This window comes from Hemitrygon akajei, chromosome 10 (genome assembly GCF_048418815.1).
Source record: "Hemitrygon akajei chromosome 10, sHemAka1.3, whole genome shotgun sequence".
Lineage (NCBI taxonomy): Eukaryota > Metazoa > Chordata > Chondrichthyes > Myliobatiformes > Dasyatidae > Hemitrygon > Hemitrygon akajei.
Window position 1 is genome coordinate 54,413,717 of NC_133133.1, and position 19,844 is coordinate 54,433,560.

Below are 19,844 nucleotides of genomic sequence, written 5' to 3' on the forward strand. Positions count from 1 at the left end.
GTCAAAAGGGATTATTTAAATTAGGAATGTAATCATTAAAATAAACAGTTCAGCACAACATTATTGCATGAAGGGCCAGCCCTCGTGCTGTACTGTTTTATGTAAAGTATACTTTAAAAAAAATCTGTTTTAACAATATCCATAAGTTTCTTCAAACAACAGACAATTTTACAGAAGTGAAAGCTGCTTCACAAAAATGGTAATGGTATAAAGGTGCTTGTTTATTATAGCATAAAATGTAAGCAAAACTCTTAAAATTACTTTTATATATCCTAAAATCAAATCGTCAATATTTTATCATCTGAAATTTACTTAAATAACCCATTTCCTTCAACTACTTACATCCAGTACATACATAATTATTTTTATCCGTTATCCTGTCCAATAAGCATGCTTTGAATCATACGTGAATAAACATGTGACATGCATACAAGCAAAACACATGTAGCATGCATTCATACATTAGTATAAACTTGTCTTTTTCATTATTCGTAAGAACTCTTGCTCATTCACTTCCCCATCTCCATCTCGATCTGCTTCATCAATCATTTCCTGTGCAGAGAGAGGGAAAAGAGAATTCAAAGTTTAAGTAAATTTAGTATCAAAGTACATATATGTCACCCTATTCAACCCAGAGACTAATTTTCTTACAGGCATACTCAATAAATCCAAACAGAATAATAACCATAACAGAATCAATGAAAGACCATACCAACTTGGCTTGAGAGAGAGAAAGGAAGTTATTCAGTTATTGCCAATGGTGCAATTATAAAACTCTGGTATAAGCTCCTTAGTATATAACAGGATCCAGGCATATAAACTTTTCTCTGTGGAAATGAGGAAGTTTTCTCATGTCTTAAGACTCTCTGGTTTTAACTTTAAAGTCTTAAATCCTTCCACCAGGGGTAAAAGGTTCTCTCTATCAACTTCTTTCAAAATCCTAAAGGCTCATTCAAATCACGACTGAGTATTCTAAATTTCAGAGTATAAAAGTTGTATGTAAACTCTCTTCATAATCTTAACAGCCTGGTGCATTTCTTCCAAGATCCTAACTAGAAAGTGTAAAAAGGAGCAAAACACTGAAATCCTTCAGCTGTTAAAGAGATCAATTAGAAATGTTTCATTTTTTGAGATCAGAAGATATTTAAGTGCATGAAACAAGTAAAGTGACATTTGTTCTAAAGAAACCAGGATATTTGCCATACATACCTTCTGTCCTTACAGTGCAAGAACAGACCAACAAGTTAATCAACCCATTTAATTTTTTAAAAATCAGACCTTATTCTTATTGGCTATCATTCTTTCTCATACACATGATCATCTGTTTTATGCCAAGTATGTGACGGATGTCTAAGAAATTCACCTGTAACTCTTCATCTGTAAGATTTTCCCCAAGTTCTTTTGCCACGCGTTTCAGGTTTTTGAATGAAATTCGCCCAGTTTCATCATCGTCAAACAACCTAAAGGCTTTCAGAATTTCCTCCTTTGTATCTTTTTCAGCCTGGAAATGAATAAATGTAAAAACATTCAGTTGACAGTTATGATAAAACCAGAAATAATTGTCATGCATCAGTTAAGATCTCCAGGTATTGTACTATTACATAAATGCTAAGATTCTGTTCAAGTGGTATTAACAACAAATTCAGCTGCACTTCTACATATTGCAGCAAATTTACTGATATTTGAATGTTAACAAATGCAATGTGTCAAAATATACTCAATTTCAGATGTTACGAATGAGGAGCAACTCTGATGGGCAGAAGGGTGCAAAGTCGCCCCTCCCCTTTTTGAGAATCGCAAAATCGCTATTATTTCGGGTCTGATACCAAGGAAATGAGAGAGATAAACAGCTCATGTCAGTTAATGAGAGAGAGAGAGACAACGCAGAGATAAACAAAAGTGGAATGTCTCCTCCTAACAAAAGCGGAACGGAACCACTGATTACTGCTATTGTCTCTTGGAGAAAGATTGTGTATTGAGTACTGTTCTATTCATTGAAACCCCTCGGGGGCAACCAGAGTGGTCTGGTTGATGGGTTGCATCATCCCAACCTGATTGACACCTGAGACCCCGTGAGTGGGGATAAAAGTAGGGTCTGGGGAAACACCCCTCAGATGCACCAGGAGAGACGCTACGAGACCGGTGGGGGCTTGTGTGTGTGTCCACCCTTGCCTGGGTGACGAGTCCTCCACGGAACGGTCTAGCTGAAGGACCGAGGGGTCATATGTGAATGGCCACAACAACAACGCATCGACGGATCAAGATCGTAAAAGGAAAGTCGGCAAGTCAATAGCTGTTACTCTCTCTCTCTCTCCAACAATTGCAACATAGCAACCAACAACTGCTGCAGCCTGCATGAACTGAACTGAACTTTATATTTCCATCGGACAATTCATTATCCCCTAGACAACGATAGAGCTTATTTCTTATTGATTATTATTATACCCGCACTGTTAGGTTTAGTATTGATGACGTATGTTATCTGTATATTTGCATTGATATTATTTTTGTGTATTTTTACTAATAAATACTGTTAAAAATAGTATCACCAGACTCCAACGGATACTCGTATCTTTGCTGGTAAGATACCCAGTTACGGGGTTCGTAACACAGAGTTAACTGTCCTTTTCTATGTTGCAAAATAATCCATCATTTGGTTAATCAGCCACCTCAGATCACCTGCCAAAGGGTTTCAGCCCAAAATGTCGACTGTACTCTTTTCCTAAATGCTACCTGGCCTGCTGAGTTCATTCAGCATTTTGTGTTGCGTATGTTGCGCATTTTGTGTTGCGTATGTTGCGTTGCTTGGATTTCCAGCGTCTGTAGATTTTCTCTAGTTTGTGATCAAATTACCTTCCATACCCGAGGAGACAGAGTTACTAAGGATATTCAGTATATCCTAAGGACTCATTGATGGTTCTGAATGAATACACCATGGTTGTCTTGGACTTTATTAAAACAGTTGTAGTTGAGTGTGTCCCCACAGAATCATTTACACTCTCCCCTAACCAGAAGCCCTGGAAGAACAATGAGATCCACAATCTGCTGAGGGCCAGATCAAAGGCACTCAAGTCTGGTGACCAAGAAAGTTACACGAGGTCCAGGTACAATCTCCAGACAGCTAACTCACAGGCAAAGTGGCAAGTGCGGACTAAATGTGAATCAATGAAGGAAGCTCAACAGCTGTGACAGGGCTTGAATACTATCACCTCTTATAAAGTAAAATCAAGCAACATAGGAGACAACAGGGCTTTGCTTCCAGATGAGCTCAATGCCTTATATGCTCAGTTTGACTGTCAAAACATGGAGGAACCATTATGAACTCCAACAGTCCCAGAAGATCCTGTGATTTCAGTCTCTGAGGCTGATATGCCAGCAGCCTTCAGGAAGGTAAACCCACAAAAAGTATTCGGCCCAGAAGAGGTACCTGGGTCAAGTACTAAAGACCTGTACTAATCACCTGGTTGGAGTGTTCACTGTGACCTTTAACGTCTCACTTCAGCAGTCTGAGGTACCCACCTGCTTCAAGCATACTTCACTTATACCGGTGCCTAAGAATAACGTGGTAACCTGCCTCAATGACTATCATTAAGTAGCACATCTACAGTGATGAAGTGTTAGAGAGGTCGGTGATGAAACACATCAACTCCTGCCTGAGAAGCGACTTGGATCCGCTCCAATTTGCCTACCAGCGCAACAAGTCCACAGCAGATGCCATCTCTTTGGCTGTTTACCCAACCGTGGAACATCTGGTCAGCAAAAATGCATACATCAGGAATCTCTTTAATGACTACAGCTTAGCATTCAATACCACTATCCTCTCAAAACTGATCAATAAGCTTCAAGACCTTGGCCTCAAGAACTCCTTGTGCAATTGGATCCTCAATTTCTTCACTTGCTGACCCCAGTCAGTTAGCATTGGCAACAACATCTCCTCCACAATCTCCACATGGTGCACCACATGGCCCCTGCTCTACTCACTTTACACCTATGACTGTGTAGCTGAGCACAGCTCTAATGCCATATTCAAGTTTGATGATGACACCATTGGCTGAATCAAAACTGGTGATGAATCAGCATATAGGAGGGAGATTGAAAATCTGCCTGAGTGATGTCATAACAACAACCCCTCACTCAATTATAGCAAGAGCAAGGAGCTGATTATTGACACTTCAGAAGAAGCAAATCAAAGGTCTACGAGCTAGTCCTCATCAGAGAGTCAAAGGTGGAGAGAGTCAGCAACTTTAAATTCCTCGTGTTATCATTTTTAAGGACCTGTCCTGGGCCCAGCACACAAGTGCAATTACAAGGAAAGCACAGCAGTACCTCTACTTCCTTAGGAGTTTGCAATGACTCAGCATGGCACCTAAAACTTTGACAAACTTCTATAGATGCGTGGTGGAGAGTGTATTGACTGGCTGCATCACAGCCTGGCATAGGAACAGTAGTGGATATGGCCCAGTCCATCACGGGTAACTTGAGCGCAACTAGATGTCACAGAAAAGCAGCATGCATCATCAGGGATCCCACCACCCAGGTCATGCTGTCTGCTCACTGCTGCCAGAGAGTTACAAGAGCCTCAGGACTCACACCACCAAGTACAGGAACAGTTATTACTCAACCATCAGGCTCTTGAACCAAAGGGTATAGCTTCACTCAACTTCACTTACCCCATCATTGACATATTCCCACAACCACCTTAACTCATTTTCAAGGAAACTTCATCTCTTGTTCTCAATATTTATTGCTTATTTGTTTATTGTACTATTTCTTGCTTTCCGAATTTGCAGAGGTTTTTGTCTTTTGCACACTGGTTGAACACCCAAGTTGGTGCGATCTTTCATTGATTCTTTTAAAGTTTTAATTTTGTTATGGATTTATTCAGTATACCACAAGAAAATAAATCTTAGGGTTGTATATGGTGACATTTTATTTATATAAATTTACTTATAACTTTTTAAAAGTATGTTAAGTTGCTTGCTTTTATTGTTTGCACAATTTGTGGGTTTTTTCCTCTCTGTGCATTGGCTGTTTGTCAGTCTTTTTTTTTTTAATGGGTTTCTTGGTCTGTGGCTGCCTGTAAGGAGACAAATTTCAAGGTTGTATAATTTATACATACTTTGATAATAAATGTATCTTGAAATTTGAGTATACAGAATTCAGAATAAAGGGAAAGTAAGGGTCATGGAGAACAGGCAGCTGAGAGGAGTTGAGGCTAAAATCGAATCAGTCATTATTTTACTGGTTGGAAGAGATTTCAGGGCAAGAAGACCTGCTCCTTCTCCTTTTTTGTATGTTCTCATATTTGCTAAAGCGAAATTCAAATTTACAGATCAGATTTTAACTCCTTCTTGTCATGGAAGTGTTTTCTTTTTAGGAAGGATACAATAAAGGTTTCTTCATGTTATATGTTACCATTTTTTGTGTGATCGCAGCCAAAAATTCATTAAAGTCAATCTTCCCAGTGCCTTCCTTATCGATTTCTGCAATCATCTTCTTTATTTCTTCTTTCTTGGGTTCAAATCCTAAAGCCCTCATTGCAACCTGGAAAATTAATTGGAACAAAAGTCAGTTATTTGTTGTAGTCGAATGAACAGTGCAAAACAATTAGGTGATAGGAGTTTCTTCTCAATCAGCTAAGTGGATTAAATCAAAAACTGAACCTTAATACTTCTTTGAAAATTTGACACAGTAACAAAAAAATGCAGCTTCTTGTTTATGGGTAAGTTGCAGTTCACTGTGTAGAAAAAGAATAGATGTGGCAGTTTTAGTATGTTATTGGTGAGACTTTCAGGTCAGCAATATATTTTACATGTGCTTCATTGCATTCACCACAGATATTACATCTGCATATTTAAATTGCATTTTTCTTTCTTTCTTTCTTTTTAAATCTTTTTATTAATTTTAAGAAAAACATAAGTGAAATATGAATACAAAACGTTTGAGAGTACATAATTAATAGTTTAGACAATCAGATATGTAATAATCAATATATAAGGCCTCCCAAACTCATAGTATTAATGTAAAAGAATCGAAAAAGAGAAAAAAAAAACCCAAAAAAACTAAAAGAAAACTTTTAAAAAAAACTAACCACCATGGGCAATTGCATAATGTTAAATACATACAGTAGTGCCGATAACTCTGAACATCCATCCAAATAATTAAGGATAATAACAGTAAGGTTTAGGATCAGACCATTTAACTCATATGAAAATGTTGAATAAATGGTCTCCAAGTTTCCTCAAATTTAACTGAAGAATCAAAAACCACACTTCTAATTTTTTCAAAACTCAGACAAGAAATAGTTTGAGAAAACCACTGAAATACAGTTGGAGGGTTAATTTCTTTCCAATTCAGTAAAATAGATCTTCTAGCCATTAATGTAACAAATGCAATCAATCGTTGAGATGAAGCGGATAGACAATTATTATCTATCATTGGTAAACCAAAAATTGCAGTAAAAGGATGCGGTTGGAAATTGATATTTAAAACTCTTGAAATAATAATAAAAATATCTTTCCAATAATTTTGTAAACAAGGACAAGACCAAAACATATGAGTCAATGAAGCAACATCAGAATGACATCTGTCACAGGTTGAATTAACATAAGAATAAAATCGAGCAAGTTTATCTTTAGACATGTGAGCTCTATGTACAACCTTAAATTGTATTAGGGCATGTTTAGCACAAATAGAGGACGAATTTACCAATGATAAAATTTTTTCCCATTGCTCAGTAGATATAGGACAATGCAATTCTTCTTGCCATTCCTTCTTAATTTTTTCTGATACATCTGGCTGTACACTCATAATTTTTCAATAATAACAAACTCAGACTTGCTACAGTGGTTCACAGGGCGACTAGATGCATCACTGCATAATGTTCAGCTATACAAGGGAAACATAGAAAACAATGACCCGCCAAAGGAAACAAGAAATGTTCATTTCTGGACTAAAGAACCAACTGAAAAAGATTTAGAAATATACCTTTAATTCTTTTACGTCAATAGATCCAATACCATCCGTGTCAAACAAATCAAATGCTTCTCTTATTTCCTGCTTTTGATCTTCAGTAATTTCTGGTTTTGGTCCAGGCTTCTTCCGCTGAACTGTTGCACTCAAAGAAGTTTTTTTATACACAGGAGTCTGCAACATTGCAATATTATGTCTTTTAAATTTGAAAAAAATATTTTCAATCAATGTTTTTCAAGGCAAGCAAATATTTCTGTGAATATCATGAACAGACATTCATAAATATCATTTCATATAAGACAAACATCCCAAGCACCACAAACAAAAAACTGGATACAGGAAAACTAAGAGAGGCAATCAGAAGCTCAGTTTGGTGTGGGATTTTAAAGGAAAGTCTTAAAGAAGAATTGAAGAAGTGGCAGTGGATGATTCTGGCACATTGATAGCTCATGAATGGTGGAGCAATGATGGATAGAGTGTTTAAAACAGAGAGATGCCAGACCAGAGGAAGTCGCATATTTAAAATCAAAGATGATAGTTTCAAACGTGAAGCTGTCTCTGTGGAATGGGGCATTGGGGAGGTGGTTGTGGGGGTCTAAGTAGGTGGAGTCAAAGAGTGTGACATCTTTTACAGAAACAAAGTTAGAAGTGAAAGCATTTTTCACTCCTTAACTTTTTTCTATCAATTCCCTCTCACTCCATTCAGCACTTAGAATGTTTCTTAACAGTGTGAAGTTTTACCTACACCAGTTACATTCTTGTACATGTCTGTTAGCCACAGAATCACAAAGAAAGGAGCTGTAACATAATCCTTGATTTAGGGATATTGCAAGTTAAATAGAAAATGGGCTATTCTAGCCTACAGTAAACTTCTACTCATTTCACGTGAAGCACAGAAATGAATGCACAAATTCTCTAACAAATACTCAGCTGGCAATATTTATCCTTTTATTATAAAAAGTATCATGAAAGTAACTGTCTATTAAAATGACCTGAAAGAGACAAGTAACATAAGAAACAAGGTAAGCTTAAGCAAACAAGACAAAATTAAGCTGCACAGTAATGGTGATAATGTACATCTAAGGCCTGTGTCATGTAACATCCGTCATGGCCAATGAAAATTAAAAAAAGGAAATATGAAATAAAAACAAAAATTTCTGGAAACAAAGCTGATCAGGTTGCACTGCGGAAAGAGAAATGGAGTTGAGCTTAGGGATGACAAATGTTCATCGACCTTTGGACAGCTCTAATGACCTCGTGCTGCCTCTGTGGAGTTTGTGTGTTCTTTCCGTGACCACATTAACTTCTTCTGGGTGCTCTGGTCTCCTTCAACGTTTAATAAAAACATGCAAAGCAATAAGTTTAAGTTGTCCCTGGTGTGCATAAGTGAGTGATAGAGTCAAGAAGAAGATGGAGAGAATAAAACAGGATTAGTAAAAATGGGTGTTTGAATGTCCAAAGAGGCCTGTTCCTGTGCTGTATTATTCTATGTCTATATTAAACTGTGTGGTAAACCCTTCAAAGACAGTTCACACAACTTCTCTACAAAAAAATTGATATCACACCATAAGAGATGAAATTCTCTTGATTAATAGTGACTAAATCCAGTGCTAAGTAACAGTACATTTGTCTCCTGTAATTTCAGAATAAATGATAAAGCTATGTTAATGTTGCATCTTGGTCCTTATATAAACATACCTGCAATCTATACTTGAACACCTATCAATTTATCCAGTGTACCATTTATCCACAAATAAATATGCTAGCCCTCTTAGATTACTTGGACAATGAAAGAAATATGGCAGAATAAATATACCTAAAGAATATATGCCCACTGTGTTACTGATTAACTTCCAATAATAGCTATCAGATTTTTGGTACATATTTAGCCTAATCCTATAAATGAGTTGCCGCAAAGTTCAATATTTATATGAAATAAAAGCAAAGAAATTCTGAAGGTACTCAGCGGGTCAGTCAGTTAGCTGAAAAGAGAAACAGTGGTAACATTTCTAGTCCATGGCCTTTCATCAAAGCAAAGAGATTCTGAGGAATTATCATATACACAGAACATTAATTATTTTTCTCTTTTTACAGGTGCTGAAACCCCATACATTTCCAGAAACTGTGGGAGTTTTTGTTTTGATTTTCAATCTGTATTAATATGATTACTGAAGGCTCCACTTTGGGGTGAGATGTTTAACCGTCCCTACATGTTTCTTATTGGTTGATACAAGGGGTCCCGTAACATTCAAAGAATGAGGGCAGATATCCTCGTCAACGTTATGTCCCTCAGCAAAAGATTAGCCAGTTTCTTTCCCGGTATTGTTCAGTGGCTTGTCTACGCTTCGTCTGGTAAGCCGAGACTTAAACAGCAATTCAACCAGTGTCGGGCCATGTCCCTGCCAATAGCAGATCAGTAGTTTCACTGTTATTTATTTTATGTGAGAGGATTTCAATGCCAGTGAACTGTCCTGAGCGACAATAAATTCTATTAGCATATCAGCTTAAAACTTTCTAACTGCCCATTTTTCCTCAACATGTCTATGTGCTGAGGGTGAGTGGGTGGGAGGGAAGGAGGAAATGCAGAATCATATTCAAGGACCTTCTAGCTAATATTAAATTGGCTGGAATGCTTGCATTGATCCAGTGTTTGTCTTTTTTAATACTCAACATTCACCTTCTCCCGCCGCCCGAAAATTGTGCAGTTTCCCAGTTCTCTCTTGATTTGCAGTTTTCATGAAAACCCTCCATTCTCAGTCTCAACACCATTCTCCCTTTCTTTCTATTATTCACCTGCTACCGTTGCCAGGTGTCCACTGACACCCCCGACAGAAAGCTTCGGCTGTCCTCTCAGTACAGTGATACACGCGGGCGCCACAGGAGCGGAAAGGCCGCCACTCACCTTTGCAGCCATTTCGCACCCTCTAAGCAATGTATTGAGAATTAGAATACAACGCCTGCAAGGGCGGTCGTTTTATCAGACACCACAACTAAAGCGAACCACCATAACAACCGCTCCACCAATCGCAGTACAGCGATTCCAGCAGCCACGCTTTAGTCCCACCAATATAACGGAACGCAGACGCCAATCATTTACGCCGACGGCAAGCTGTCAAAAGTGTTTGCCAGTCATATCAGACATTCCGCCTCTAACAGCATCCGATGACGCTGATTGGCTGCAATCTCCCCTCATCTCAGCCTGGTTGGCCAGATTTGTATGCAACTAATTAATAACTCCAACTCCAGCTATCGTTTTAAAGGCGATATTCAAACTGATGATTAAAAGACAAGGTATACGGAACTTTTGACAGAAAGTTTGCAGAGAGCAGAGCTAAAATAATAGAATGTAATAAGATGGGTAAAAGCAGTATGGTGTTTCATAATAATCTCCTCACATGTCACACCAGCTTGTTAGAACAATTTTTTTTTGCTTTTAGAGTTCTTGACCTGGCTAATTATTTGCTTCAGGAAACTTTATATCTTTGTCTGTACCAATCGCCTATCTGTGATACTGGTTCACAATTCCACTCCCCCCCCCTCCCCCAACCACCACCTTCTTCCTCCGAAAATGAAGCACAATTCAATTTGACATTTGAAATATTAGCCATGCTTTCCTGCTCTGCATTTTACATTGTCTGCTCATTCTCTAACTGCTCCCGTTCATTCATTGAACAGATGACCCTGTTTACAGCTTATTGGCTGGTCATGATCAGCCTGGTTTTACTGTCAGAGATTTCCCATTCTCCCTGTAGTGTAATGTACTTATTTTATCTTCACCAGTTCTGATCAAGTATCGTTAATTTGAAACATCAGCTCTATTCCTCTTCCCACTAATGTGACCTGACCTGATATTTTGATTTGATTTTGCAGTTTGAACAGATTGATTCCGATGGTTATAATTTAAGACAGTAATTCTAACGTTTCAAAATATTAACAAAAGGTTGTGAGACATCCTAGGATCATTGAATCCAACAGAAGACCAAATTGGCCTATTGCATCCATGCCTGTTGAAAACAAAACCTGTCTACCCTAATCTCATGTTATAGCACTTGGTCTTTAGCTTTAGCAGGACGTGGTTCTTCATATTAAATTACAAGTACTTCTTATGAAATGAGAATTTGTCAGGCAATGACTTTCAGGCTCTGAGAGTTAAGAACCTTCCTAATCTCACATTGTGATGGATATTTACTGCCCAGGGGGCATTTTCCTTTTTTTTGCCAAGGTCAGCTTTCTAAACACTAGCAGCTGGCACGTCTAAACATAAAACCATAAGCCATAGGAGCAGAATTAGACAATCTGTCTGCTCTGCCATTCAATCATAGCTGATCCTTCTTCCCCTCCTTAGCACCACTCCTCAGCCTTCTCCCTGTAACCTTTTATGCCATCTAATCAAGAATCTATTAAGCTCTGCCTTAAATACACCCAATGACCTGGACCCCCCCCCCCCCACCCCACAGCTGCCTGTGGTAAAAAAAATCCACAAATTCACCACCCTTTGGCTAAAGAAATTTCTCCGCAGCTCTGTTTTAAATGGATGCCCCTCTATCCTAAGGCTGTGCCCTCTTGTCGTAGACTCTCCCACCATGGGAAACATCCTTTCCACATCTACTCTGTCTAGGCCTTTCAACATTTGAATGATTTCAATTAGATACCCCCCCCCCCCAGCCATCCTCCTAAATTTCAGCATGTACAGTCTCAGAGCTATCAATCATTCCTCGTGTGATAACCCTTTCATTCCTGGAATCATCCTTGTGAACCTCCCCTGAACCCTCTCCAATGTCAGCACATCTTTTCTTAGATGTGGACCCAAAACTGTTCACAATAATCAAGGTGAGGCCCCACTATTGCCTCAAAAAGCCTCAGCATTACATTCCTCATATTCCTTATATTCCACACCTCTTGAAATGAATGCAAACTTTGCATTTACCCTCCTCAACATTAACTCTACCAGAAAGTTAACCTTTACGGTGTTCTGCATAAGGACTCCCAAGTCCCTTTGCATCTCAGCTTTTTGGATTTTCTCCCTGTTTAGAAAATAGTCTGCACATTTATTTCTACTGCCAAAGTGCATGGCCATGCATTTTCTAACATTTTATTTCAGTTGCCACTTACTTGCCCATTCTCCTAATCTGTCTAAGTCCTTCTGCAGCCTACCTGTTCCCTCAACACTACCTGCCTCTCCAGCAATTTTCATATCAAATGCAAACTTGGTAACAAAGCCACCTATTCCATCATCCAAATCATTGATATACAGTATAAAAAGAAGCGGTCCCATAACTGACCCCTGCAGAACACCACTAGTCACTGTCAGCCAACCAGAAAGGGATCCTTCTATTCCCACTTGCTGCCTCCTACCAATTAGCCAATGCTCTAACCATGCCAGTAATTTACCTGTAATACCATGGGCTCTTAACTTGGTAAGCAGCCTCATGTGTGGCACCTTGTCAAAAGCCTTCTGAAAATCCAAATTATACAACATCCATTGCCTCATATTTATCTATGCTCCTTGTAATTTCCTCAAGGAATTCCAACAGGTTCATCAGGCAAGATTTTCTTTTAAGGAAACCATGCTGATGTTGTCCTATCTTGTCCTGTGTCACCAGGTACTCCGTAACCTCATTCCTAGCAATTGACTCCAACATTTTCCCAAATACTGAGGTCAGGTTAACTGGTCTATAACATCCTTTCTGCTGCCTTCCTCCTTCCGTAAAGAGAGGAGTGATATTTTCAATATTCCAGTCCTCTGGCCCAATGATTTTTGAACGATCATTACTAATGTCTCCACAGTCTCTACCACTAATTCTTTCAGAACCCTAGGGTGCAGTTTATTTGGTCCAGATGGCTTTCAGCTTTTTGAGCACCTTCTCCCTTTTAATAGTAACTACACTCACTTCTCTTCCCTCACACCCTTCAACACCTGGCACACTGCTAGTATCTTGCACAGTGACTGATGCAAAATACTCATTTAGTTCATCGCCAATCTCTTGTCGCCTGTTATTATTTCTCCAGCCTCATTTTCTAAAGGTCCTATATCCACGTTCATCTCTCTTTTATTTTTTACATACTTGAAAAAGCTTTTACTAGCCTCATTAATATTGTTTGCTAGCTTGCTTTCATATTGCATCTTTTCCCTCCTGATTATTCTTTTAGTTGCTCTCTGTAGGTTTTTAAAAGCTTCCCAATCCTTTGTCTTCCTGTTAATTATCGCTTTGTTGTATTGTATGTCCTCTCGTTTGCTTTTATATTAGATTTTCTTTTGTCAGCCATGGATGTACGACTTTGTTTTTGGAATACATCTATCCCGCACCTTCCTCATTTTTTTCCAGAAACGCACGCCTTTGCTGCCATGCCGTCATCCCTGCCAGCATCTCCTTCCAACTTACTTTGGCCAACTCCTCTCTCATACCACTGTACTTTCCTTTATCCCACTGAAATATTGCTATGTCAGACTTTCTCACTATCAAATTTCAAGTTGAACTCAATTATATTGTGATCACTGTTTCCTAAGAGTTCTGTTACCTTAAGCTCCCTAATCTCCTCTGGTTCATTACATAACACCCAAACCAGTCCAGCTGATCCCCTAGTAGGCTCAACGATAAACTACTCTAAAAAGCCATCTGGTAGGCATTCAACAAACTCATTCTCTTGAGATCCATTACCAACCTTATTTTCTCAATCGACCTGCATGTTCAAATCTCCCATTACTATCATAACATTGCTCTTTTGACATACCTTTTCTATTTCCCATTGTAATCTGTGGTCCACATCTCAGCCACTGTTGGGAGGCCTGTATATAACTGCCATCATGGTCCTTTTACCATTGCAGTTTCTTAACTCTATCCACAAATATTCAACATCTTCCGATCCAATATCAGATCTTTCTACTGATTTGATGCCATTCTTTACCAGCAGAACCACGCCACCCCCTCCGCCTACATTCCTATACCTCTGATACAACATGTAACCTTGGACATTCAGCTTCCAACTACAACTATCCTTCAGCTGCAATTCAGTGATGGCCACAACATCATACCAGACAATCTGTAATAGTGCAACAAGATCATCTGCCTTATTTTTATACTCCGTGCATTGAGATATATCACTTTGAATACTCTATTTGCTACCCTGATTATTCTGCATTCCTACTGCACTGATACTCAAACCTACTGGCTGCAATTTTGTCCTGTCATCTGACTGCCCATACTGATGGTCTGACTGCATGCTATCTTTGCTTTTTTACCACCTGTCCTATCCTGAGCCCCTTCACTCCACACTATCCACTCCAAGTGTCCCGTACACATCCACAGAATCTTCTGTCTGCTCCCCTGACTATTGAGTCCCCTATCACTACCACTCCCCTCTTCTCCCTCTTTTCCTTCTGCACTATGCTCAGTGCCGGTAACCTGGTCTCAGTGGTATTCCTCTGGGAGGTCATCCTCCACAACAGTATTCAAAATGGTATACGGTACCTGTTATGGAGGGGATGGCCACAGGGGTGCTCTGTGCTAACTGGGTATTCACATTTCCATTTCTCCTGACAGTCACTCAGCTATTGATCTCCTGTAATTACCTCCCTGTAACTCTGATCCCCTCACTCTCTTATACAAGTTGAAGGTCATTCAGCTGCTGCTCCAGATCCCTAACGCGGTCTTCAGGGAGATGTAGATTGATGCACTTCATGCAGAAGTAGTTCCCTGGGAGACTCTTTAGAGCCAAAGCCTCCTTTGAACCAAAGCCTGACATTCCTACTTTCACCACTGGCCTAATCCCAACAATGGCCACCCTGCTTGATCCTTCTGTACTTTTAAACAAGCACTATCGACCTGCAAGAAACCTCATCGCTATGGCCTGCTCCAGCCGATGATTGGACTGTCAAAATAAACCTGAACACCGATGAAACTCTCCTTTTAAACAAGCATTGCTGACCTACAAGAAAACTCTTTGCTGTGGCCTGCAACAGCTGCTGATTGGGCCGCTGGAATGAGCCCAAACGCCCACAAAGATCTCCTTTTAAACAACATCTATGTGGTTCTTGAGTAAGTTAAACTTCCAACTAATATTCTATTTACCTATTTGTCGTGCATGGGGACAGTCTTCAGTTCTTAATGTAAATTGCAATCAGTAATCAGTTTGAAGTTAAAATGACAGCTTTTCAAACAAGTGCTGTCAGTAGCACAGATTTACTGGCCCCACAGAACCTGAACTAACTGCTGAAGAGTTGCAATTGTTACGTAACCTCGTAACCAGGTAACTTACCAGCAAAGATAGCGGGATCAGCTGAGTCGGATGCTACTATTTTCAAACGTTTCATTCAAAAAGGGGCACAAACGTATGGTTAATACAAAACATTCAGATCATATACATCATCAAAACTCAATCTAAAACACCGGTGTAATAATAATCAATCAGAAATAAGCTCTATAGTTGTCTAGGGGTAATACTGAGTCCAATTGAAATATAAAGAGTCACTCAGAAGTTTGCAGGCTTTTCCCTTTTGGGAACCGCTGGGGTTTCACATTGTGGGGAGAGAGAGATGGTTGAGAAAGGATAAACACTTGCCCGTTGTCTTTACAGAGCAAATCCTTGGAATCAGGGGAGCAGGCTTCCCCGTTGTTAGTTAAAAGCGGTCTTCCGATGGTTCTAGCCACAGATTCAAAATTTGGAATCTAACGCACGCGGCTTCCTTCAAAATGGATTCCCGCTCCCACGGGAATCGGTATCGTGCTTCCTTGGTGTCTCCTTGGTGCGTCTGAGGGTTGTCCCTCCCCTCAGACCCTCCTTTATACTTCTTCACGGGATCACAGGTGTCAATCAGGTTGCAGGTAATGCGATCTCTCTCTCAACCAGCCCACTTTGCCCGAGGGCTTTTCACGTGGTCTCCATGAGACAATAGTCAATGTCGCCTTTATTCTGCTTCTCGGGAGAACGTGGTCTTCTGCACATCTCTCTCTCTCTTGGGTCAGTTGACCCCCCCCCTTGACTAGGGCTCTTGCGATTCTCACAAAGGAGGGGGCCGAGGTCATAACACAATATAAGATAATGGGTTATTTAATGTGGCTTGTTTCAAAATAGACAATGCTAGCTACGCTGTTTAGTTCAGGGAAGCTTGCTGACCAGATTGATATTATCAATTAGCATATCAATAGCTGATCTGCTAATAGTTGGAAGGTTTGTATACTCAAAAGAGTTAGCTTCACAGCATTTGCTATGGGTACCTGGGAACTGTGTAACTTTGTTAGCTGGAAGTATCTCCTCCTTGGAAGGGAGGGGGATCCCTCCACTCAAAAAGTGGATATTGGTAGCTATATGTGGAGAATAAACAGTGAAGAACTAGCTTTTGAAGTTTGGATAGTTACAGTATTAGACCCTTTAGTGGGGGTACCCATAGCTATCCATATCAGATAGGGCTTAAGAACATGGTCTGAGTTTAGAATTTCACAGTCAGCAAACCCATTACCATCATAACTTTAGATCCTTTCCACAATTAATTGAAATCTTTGCCCCTTTTTTCTAATTAACTCAAGTCCTTTCTATCTTCTCTATCTGAGCCCCCTGTAAATTTATATTCTTGTTTAAGTCTCTTTGTAGCCTCAAAAATTCCAAAGAAAATAAAGCTACATTGTTCAATTTTTCCTTGCTGCTACAACCCTATAATCCTGGCAATATCGTCCTAAATGTCCCCCGTACACTCTCCAGTGTATTTTCATCTTTCTCATGGCATTGTGGCCAGATCTCTGCAGTAGTCGAACTGTGAACTCCTTTCTGTTATTCAGGCTTACTTTTTCAACTTAGTTTGGCTGATGAAGGAAACCATCGCATTTGACACTGTAACCTCCTTCTTAACGTGGCTGGCCGCCTTTAAGCATTTGTGGATATATCTATACTTCCAGATCTCTCTCCATCTTTCCACTTATTGTGCAATCCCTTGACTAATTCCACTTTGGTGACCACATGGAACTAAGTGGGAATATTAGTAGAGGTGAGGATGCAAAGGGAAATGGACAAGTTTAGTAGGTGATCTCTGATGGATATTTACAATCCAGGGTCAGGAGGCATTTTGCTAAACTCAGTTTTCTTTAACTCCATAGAAGAAACTGTTCAAGGCTCAAGAAGTTTATAATTAATTTTTAACTAGCATTATTTAGCCAACCCCTTCAGAAACAATACTGTCCAGGCTCAGGGAGCCTATTGTTGACGTGACTGAGACTGCAGCCTAATCAGAAACTAAGAACATTTTCTATTCACTGACGGCTCCTGCCATCTGTCAGATCAATACACTTCTGGAAACATCACATGCAGATGAAGCTGTCACTAGATGACTGGCAAAAAAAAAATCTAAATGTTAGAAGGCAGTAATGGCGGGGGGGGGGGTGGTGGGGGTGGTGCGGGAGGAGTTACAGAGATGGAGACATAGAATCCACTCCTCTCAGCCTTGACCTGAGCAGGAACTCTTCCAAGAGCTGCCATTTTGTTTGTCAGCAGCTCATTGGTATGGTTTTCTAGTTTGTAAGAATTATACTTGTGTTTGGAAATCTTTTCTAGAATTATAATCTCTGTTAGAATTATTCCCCAAAATAAATGAGTTCCATTTAAAACATCTAGTTAATCTGTTTCATTAGTTGGAATTTTATTTAATTATTTATTCATTCATTCATTTGTTTCTTTGTTTATTTAGTGATACAGCAGAGAGCAGGCCCTTCCACCTCTTCTTGTCAGGCTGCCCCAGCAACTCCCACAACCTTGATTAACCCTTACCTAATCACAGAGCAGTTTGCAATGACCAATGAATTTACACGGTACATCGTTAGACTGTGGGAAGAAACTGGAGCACGCAATCATGGGAAGGACATACAGAGATTCCTTCCAAAGTGGGATTGGAATTGAAGTCTGATAACTGGAACACTCTGAATTGTAATAGCATTGCACTAATCGCTAGACTAACGTTTCTCCTCCTTGGTTGCGATTCACCACTTGAAATGTGGTGAGTATAAGCTAAAGTAGTTAAGTACGGTAAATGAGATTTTTTTTTAAATTATAGATTGATATAGTATAATCCTCCTAAAGTGAGGGTGCTTATAAACACTAGACTGGGAACACTCAATATCAACATGGAGCCAAATTATGGCACTCAGAATATGAGATAGAAAGTTGAGAAGTTATCTACATGAGTAGAAAAAATAAAAAACCCGAGCTTTTTAAAAAATATGAGCTATTGGAAAATGTTGCAGTTAAAAAGAACTAGGCTGCTTTTGTAAATCAGTCACTAAAAGCTAACATGTAGATACAAGAGTAAAGATGGAGACACAGGAGAGAGTGCAGATACCAGAAATCTAGAGCAAAACAAAAGCGCCCCTATCTCTGGCTCCATTACGCCTTCTGCATCAATCACCCCCCAACCCCGCTCACCCAACTTGCCATCTCCTTCCTCCCTCTGGTCCCTCCACCCCTTTCCTTTTATTCCATAGTCTACTGTCCTCTTCTTCTGAAACCCTTTGCCTTCCCCAACTATCACCTTCCGGTTTCTCATATTATTCCCCTTTCCCCTCTTTCCCCATCCTCCTGTCTTCCCTCTTTCACCTGGATTCATGTATCACCTGCTGTCTCCTGCTACTCTCGATCACCTTCCCCCCAACCAAACACTCTTATTCTGCTTTCTGCCCACTTCCCTTCCAGTCCTGATGAAATGTCAACTGCTTATTTTCCTCTATAGATGCTGCCTGACCCACTGAGTTTTTCCAACCTTCTGTGTATTGCTACAAGAGTATAGATGTCTTACTTACATCAAGTAGACTCTTACTAAAACCATACCTGGAAAATTATAGTTTTGATTTCCTTATCTGAAGAAGATGTACTTGCTATGGAATATATATTCACCAACCTCGTTGTTGGGCTGTCACATTAGGAGAAATTGAATAGGTTAGAACGTTCATATTCGTTGAGAGAAACAAAATATAGTGCTAAATGTTGGATGTTTTCCAAGGCTTGAGAGTCTAGTACTGTACTGGAGCTCAAAATATGGGTAGGTTATTTAAGATTGAAATGGAACGGTATCTGTAGAGCACGTGTCGTTGGAAGGCAGTTATTAATTGCTTTCAAAATAGATTGAGCATAGAACCTCACACAGTACAGGACAGGGCAGTTTCTTCAGCGTACAGTGTTGTACAGACTTTTTAACCTGTTCTAAGATCAGTCCAATATCTCCCTCTTGTATGGCTTGCATTTTTCTTTCATTGAGGCGCTCATCGAAGGGTCTCTTTAATGTCTCTAATCTATCGGCTGCCTATCCTTCCTCACAGTCTCTCCTCCCACTGTATCTACCTTTACAGCGACTGCCTCGTCCTCTGACCTATCATAGTGGTTCCCATCTCCCTGCCAACCTAGTTTAAAGCATTCCCAAAGCTCCCGTAAACCTGCTCGCTGGGAGATTGGTCCCCCTTAAGTTCAGTGTAACTGTTCCCTTTTGTACAGATCATACCTTCCCCAAAAGAGATCCCAAAGATCTACAAATCTGAAACTTTGGCCCCGCACCTATTCTTCAGCCGTCGCCCATTTATCTGCCGCATTATCCGGTCTTACGCTCACTGGTGCATGGTATGGGTAGAATCCAGAAATGACCTACCCTTGAGGTGCTGCTGTTCAGTTTTCTACCTAACTCCTTATATTTGGTCTTCAGGACCTCATCGTTTTTATTGTCTATGACGATGTGTAGCATTATGTACCATGAACTCTAGCTGCTCACCCTCTGCCTTAAGAATGTTGTGGACCCGATCTGAAATGGTCTTATCCTGGCATCTAGGGAGCAACATACTATCTTGGAGTCTCTTTCATGTCCATAGAATCTTCTGTCTGGTCCCGAACTTTTGAATCCCCTC

General features: G+C 39.8%; 1 protein-coding gene across 2 annotated transcripts in view; it reads right to left on the reverse strand.

Annotated features, from left to right (window-relative positions):
- Positions 1 to 200: 200 nt before the first annotated feature.
- Positions 201 to 19,844, reverse strand: part of cetn2 (centrin, EF-hand protein, 2) — a 48,044-nt gene continuing 28,400 nt past the window's right edge. The window contains exons 1-5 of one of the 2 annotated variants that reach the window (XM_073058311.1): positions 9,875 to 10,054; positions 6,988 to 7,146; positions 5,416 to 5,544; positions 1,364 to 1,501; positions 201 to 552 (exon numbers count right to left, since the gene is read on the reverse strand). In XM_073058311.1, coding sequence (XP_072914412.1) covers positions 463 to 552; positions 1,364 to 1,501; positions 5,416 to 5,544; positions 6,988 to 7,146; positions 9,875 to 9,886 — 528 coding nt within the window. In that variant the 5' untranslated portion in view covers positions 9,887 to 10,054 and the 3' untranslated portion in view covers positions 201 to 462. Of the gene's footprint in view, positions 553 to 1,363; positions 1,502 to 5,415; positions 5,545 to 6,987; positions 7,147 to 9,874; positions 10,055 to 19,844 lie in introns of those variants that run through there. The other variant, XM_073058310.1, reaches the window with a different exon arrangement.